General features: G+C 37.6%; 1 protein-coding gene across 1 annotated transcript; it reads right to left on the bottom strand.

Moving 5' to 3' along the window:
• Positions 1 to 1,458: 1,458 nt before the first annotated feature.
• LOC107739789 (chymotrypsin-like protease CTRL-1) lies at positions 1,459 to 2,933 on the bottom strand. Its single transcript, XM_016551990.1, has 7 exons — positions 2,860 to 2,933; positions 2,636 to 2,736; positions 2,454 to 2,533; positions 2,262 to 2,343; positions 1,919 to 2,099; positions 1,702 to 1,832; positions 1,459 to 1,620 (listed from the first exon to the last, which is right to left on the bottom strand). Exons 1-7 carry the CDS (start codon positions 2,912 to 2,914, stop codon positions 1,459 to 1,461), a joined length of 792 nt encoding a protein of 263 aa, XP_016407476.1. The 5' UTR covers positions 2,915 to 2,933.
• Between the last annotated feature and the right edge of the window lie 3,202 nt (positions 2,934 to 6,135).

Here is a 6,135-nt window from a genome sequence, read left to right as displayed (position 1 = left end):
TTTAAAGTCACTTTGAGTAAAAACTGGCACAACTCACCCCACTTTGCCCTATGTTCTCACAACATAGAGCAGCGACTGATGAGCGGTAAAACCGGGAACGGAACTAATTAAAATGGTGCTTGAGGACGTGGATCAAAACGGTAAATCAAAGACGGTAAAATCCTGTCAGTTCGCTATAATACACAGTTTAATCTTGACTTTCAGTGTTTATTACTGTGTTTATTGGCGTGATAGTTTGGCCATAATAGTTTAACTAGTCATTACTAGTTAATCAACTAGTCATTAAGTCAGTGGGTGAAAAACATGAACAAATTGAACAAAACCTATTCTTAAACAAGCTTTTCAAAAGAATTTGGTTTAACTGTATAATCTGTATAAGTATGGAGTTGCTTTGCTTTTTTTCTGAACTGGTGTAATAAATTTTAATCTTTTATTAGGCTATCTGTTGCCTGTGTTGTTACTGTTGTCATATTGCTCTGAATCGTTTCAGAGCAATTTGTTGTAGCCACTTACCCTGTAACTACATGGAACAAGGGGGGAACAAAGCACCACTTTAATTTACAGCCCGCAAATGTTGTATTTACCCTGTAACTACATGGAACAAGGGGGGAACAAAGCACCACTTTAATTTACAGCCCGCAAATGTTGTATTTACCCTGTAACTACATGGAACAAGGGGGGAACAAAGCACCACTTTAATTTACAGCCCACAAATGTTGTATTTACCCTGTAACTACATGGAACAAGGAGGGAACAAAGCACCACCTTATACCTATGGAGGTACTGAATAGGTACACTATAATTACAAAAAAGTTACACTGTAACTTCAGTTTACTTACGCAATTCTTTGCAAGTTGCATATCTGGTTGTTACACATGTCACGTCACTTTTTTAGTGACGTGAGCACACCCGGAGCAGTGGGCAGCCATTTATGCTGCGGCGCCCGGGGAGCAGTTGGGGGTTCGGTGCCTTGCTCAAGAGCACCTCAGTCGTGGTATTGAAGGTGGGAGGTACACCCTTATTACCCAAACGTAACACATTGTACCCTTATACCTACACGTATGTTCTTTATAGGTACACTATAATTACAGAAACGTACACCGTAAATTCAGTATACTTACATAGTTCTTTGCGGGTTGTAATCTAAAGCGTTACCGAAAAGTGAAAAGCTTCTGATGAAATATATCACAGGTTTCAGCACCATGGATGGAGGACAGAGATTTTTAATTATTCAGATCATTTATTTCACTCTTCAATACACTTCATTTTTAAATTTATCTTTTATTAAAATATTTGTAAAGCTGGAACAAGAAAACAGTAACATGAAGTAACCGCCAGATCACTGGAACCATAGATAGACTGAAAAAAACACCACCTAACAGAGATCAACTGTATCACATTTTAATAATTAAAAACTGCTTTTGCCTCTTCTGGTGGATAAATAATCAGACTGGTGCTCTAGTTGGAAGCAATAGTCATGTCGATCCAGGAGCGCAGTTGGGAGATGCGGGCGTAGACTGCAGGAAAACGGGTGTCACAAGTGCTTGTTTCCCAGGACACAGAGCCCACCAGAGTCCAGACCCCTGAACTCTCACACACCAGAGGACCACCAGAATCACCCTGTGAAAAACACGCATTTGAGACTGAACAGCAGCAACATTGATATGGTAATGTGTTTCTTCTTGATTTGTCTTCTTATACCTGGCAAGATGAGGAACCGGAGGCTCCAGCACAGATCATGGTATCAGTGATTCTGTTCTGACCCCAGATCTGCCTGCACACAGCAGGACTAATGATGGGTACGCCTGTTTGCTGCAGGACCTCAGGGCTCACTAAAAAAGGGAAGAAATCATGACACATTGCATTGCACAGTAAACAGATATGTTTTTATTCTCTTTTTGTTTCACAGCTGACTGACTTGTGCTGGCAGTCTGGCCCCAGCCAGTGGTGAAGCAGCGGGTTCCAGGCAGGATGCTGGTGTTTGATGGAGCCAGACATACAGGAGAGATACGGGGAGTAAATGTGACTGGAGACGACAGTTTCAGCAGAGCAATGTCATTGTTGAAGGTTGCCCTGCTGTAGAGCGGATGGGTGATGACCTGCACATACAGAAACAATAGATAAATGGTTACTAGTGAAAGCTTTATAAAAGATAACCTAAGATACAAGCATTCTTCCTTTTTGTTTTAATTTTAACACAAAGCACTATCGATAAATATCTCATTTTGTTATTCTTCTCTGAAATCATTAAATAATGTTACCTTGGAAACTAGTTTGACCTGGATGGGTTCAGCATCGGAGCCACGATTATGTTCTCCAAGAATGACACTATGATAGTCAACCCTAAAAACAGAGATAAAGATAAAATGAATACATAAATGACCAACAGAAAGCAGACAGTGTATCTATTTACCACTATTGTATGTGATGTTTGTCAGATTGAAGACTCTTACAGGACAGCGCATTGGGCAGCAGTGAGAACCCAGTTCTGGTTGATCAGGGATCCTCCGCAGAAGTGGAAACTATTGGGGAGCTGTTTCAAAGGTAAAAGCATTTAAAACAGAACATTTACTCTTTAAGCAAAGTAGACAAATATGTGGTTGAAAAACAGTAGCAAAAGACAATTCACAGTTACCTGAAGAGAAACCTGCCAAGGCCAAGAACCAGAGATAGCATTCTGTCCGTTCACAATCCTGCTGCCGATTGTCTGTGGTTTAATCGCAGGCACTCCACAACCTGTTATTACAGAACATAACACATTATTCATGAGACAAGAATGAGGCAGGAAGCTCTTAATTTAGGTTTTGCATTGTCTATATTTGTCCATCATTATTCTTGCAAAATAAAGGAGACACTTACCCAGAGCAGAGGCCACCAGGGCAAGGCAGGTGATGGAGAAGATGGTGAAGGTCATGATGTAGATGAGTGTGTGATGTATCTCACTGATGTATCTGTAGGTGCTCTCTCTTGCTTTTATATTATTTACAGCAGCTGATCAATCTGAGACGTGATGGAGGTCCATCCCATCAGATCCAGTGAGCTCATAGCTGAGGAATGTTTAGATCTGTCATTGCTGGAGACAGTTTTTATCTTCATTGTCCAGAGCTGATGTTCTACGTGCAAACATGATGAATTCTCCCATTGTTTGACCTCATGAAGGGATTTAAGACTTCTGTCTATTTCCTTGAGAAGCAGCATGATTTCAACTCTCTCATTGTATGTTATGAAGTGTCTTGGATTAGAAGTTGTTTTGAAGTTGTGTTGTTGCTATGTTGAAATTTTTTTTCAATATATCATGGAAAGTGCTTTCTTAAGTTTTTCCGCTATACTTGCATTAAAGCAGCTGCTTTTCTAATTTATCTGTGACGTTAACTAATCCTGTATTCAACCTTGGTAAGCCGTTCAAGACAGTGATACTGAAGAGGAAGGGACTAAAGTTGCAGGATTGTGTCACATTATGACTATGTCAGTTATGAGAGCTGGGCTAAAGTAAAATTTAGTACTAATATCAGTTTCTTTAACACCACTTTAGATAACAACATTAAGGACAATAAACTGGTCGAACAATTTCTTTAAAGACATCACAAGCTACCAGAGAGTTACACTTAAATTTATTACATTCTTTTGTAAAAAGCATTATAATACAGTGAAGTGATTTTCTTTACTGATAAAAAAAAAACAGTAATGCTTGTTACATACTGACACATTTTATTTAGTAGTTGTTGTTTTTTTAAAATCAATTGTTATGTCTTTGTTCGTTGGTAATCAAAGATAAAGTAAGCACTCTCTCCATTTGTTGTAACTTACATGTTATATTTGTGTGTGGAAGAGAAGGCTAGTTTGCCTTTACAAAAGCTTGGTCTTCAATTTTATATTTCACATTTTTTTAAATTATTGTAATTTATAAAATGCTAGCCAGCTTTATTTTATTAGAATCATGTTTACATGGTATGTCTACAATATAAAGTAATGGGTTTAGTTTTTCACAATTCAGAAAGAGCTTTCCCCCCCCCCCTCAAACTTTCTCATACAACAAGACAATAAATCTTAAAGGGGTCATATGATGCGATTTCAATTTGTCCTTTCTCTCTGGAGTGTTACAAGCTCTTGGTGCATAAAGAAGATCTGTAAAGTTGCAAAGACTAAAGTCTCAAATCCAAAGAGATATTCTTTATAAATGTTAAGAGTCAGTCACACCTACCTAAAACGGCTCGTTCTAACACGCCCCCACATGTCTACGTCACGATGTGGGAAGATTTGCATAACACCGCCCAAATGTTCACCACTGGATAGCTGGCCAATCAGAGCACACCTCGCTTTTCAGAACGGTGAGCTTTGTAAAGATCGACGTGTTTCAGAAAGGCGGGGCATAGAGAAGAAACAATAATGTACAGTATGTGGAAAATAATGTGTTTTTTGAACCTTAAACCGCATAAACACATTCCATTACACCAACTACACAAAATAATGTTATTTTTAGCAACATCATACGACCCCTTTAAATGATGGCCGTTCAATCACAAATGAGAAATATGTGAGTTAAATTATAGTCCAAAACAAAGATTAAAATAAATTTGCAAACTTTTAGATTACACCTTTGCTTAAATTACAGTAGATACTACTATTAAAATATTTATAATGAATATGTTTTTGTAGTGTACTGATGACTTGGTCATCAGTACACTACAATGATTTTTGTGTTTAATAAGAGTAACAAAACAACTATTAAAAATGACTTCTATTTGTATTACGTTTGTAATTGGTATTGGCCATAACAAAAGCAGTATCAATTGGTCTCTTTTTTCGTCTCTTTTTTCAGTTTTCTATTTCAATATCTCTGATCCACTGAGATCATAAAACATTGTTACCTTGGAAACTAGCTTGATCTGGATGGGTTCAACATTGGAGCCACGATCATGTTCTCCAAGGATGACACGGTGAGAGCAGACCCTAAAAAGAGAGATAAAAATCAAATGAATAGATAAAAGACAGAAACAAACCAGACAGAGTATTTATGAACCACTATTGTATGTGATGTTTGTCAGATTGAAGAATCTTACATGACAGCGCATTGGGCAGCAGTGAGAACCCAGTTCTGGTTTATCAGGGATCCTCCGCAGAAGTGGAAACCACTGGGGTGCTGTTTAAAAGGTAAAAGCATTGAAAACATGAAATTTACTCTTTAAACAAAGCAGACAAATGTGTGTTTGAAAAACAGATGAGTTACCTGAAGAGAGACCTGCCAGGGCCAAGAACCAGAGATTGCATTCTGTCCGTTCACAATCCTGCTGCCGATCGTCTGTAGTTTAATCGCAGGCACTCCACAACCAGGCCTGGATTAAGAACATATAGGGCCCTGGGGCTATAGCAAACCCACATTAAAAGAATAAATATATTAACACCATATATAGGAAGTCAAAGCAAACGTTTCCAGAAGCTGCAACAACTTTTGAGCATACAGCTCCCTTAAGGAGTTTAGTTTAAATAGTTGTATTAGTAGAAGGTATTCTTTCTGGCCCTATAAGAGGAGAATCATCAGGGCTGGACTGGTGCTAAAATTCAGCCCATCTGGCCCACACAGTCCCCCAAAAATATTTTGCTGGGGTTAGGGCAATTCGAATAAATTATTTATTATTAAATAACGGATGAAAACAAATTATATTTTTGAATACTTAAAATGCATTTAACAATATTAATATTCCATTATATTGCAGGCTCTTAATTATTGAATTCATATTTCTCTGCAATTAAAGTTTATTAGAACTATTAAATTGTCCTTTGTAGTTGCCCTAATGAAAAGCTAATTCTTGAATCCAGATTTAACTATAGTATTAGTAAACCTTTATCAAAATTGACTTATTGCCTTTATTTGAACCAATATTTAATAGGCATTAAGTATCCTATAACAATTTTCGTGACATTAATAATAAATATCATTAACCATATTTCTACAGTGTCAGTAAATGCATGTTAAATAGCCTAGGTGTGGTGCTGTGGATTAAATTGCTTATTTACAGTTTTGTACAGTTAACATCTACACTTCAGTTTACATGGTCGGTGCTATTTAATCTGGTTTCCGCTAGCTTCACCACGGAGACGTTACTGTTCACATATAAGCAATGCTTGAAGTGGAAC

Source organism: Sinocyclocheilus rhinocerous, unplaced genomic scaffold (assembly GCF_001515625.1).
Source record: "Sinocyclocheilus rhinocerous isolate Xijiao unplaced genomic scaffold, SAMN03320098_v1.1 scaffold2120, whole genome shotgun sequence".
Lineage (NCBI taxonomy): Eukaryota > Metazoa > Chordata > Actinopteri > Cypriniformes > Cyprinidae > Sinocyclocheilus > Sinocyclocheilus rhinocerous.
Note: the sequence above shows the minus strand (reverse complement) of the source record. Positions and strands in the feature narration are given on the sequence as shown.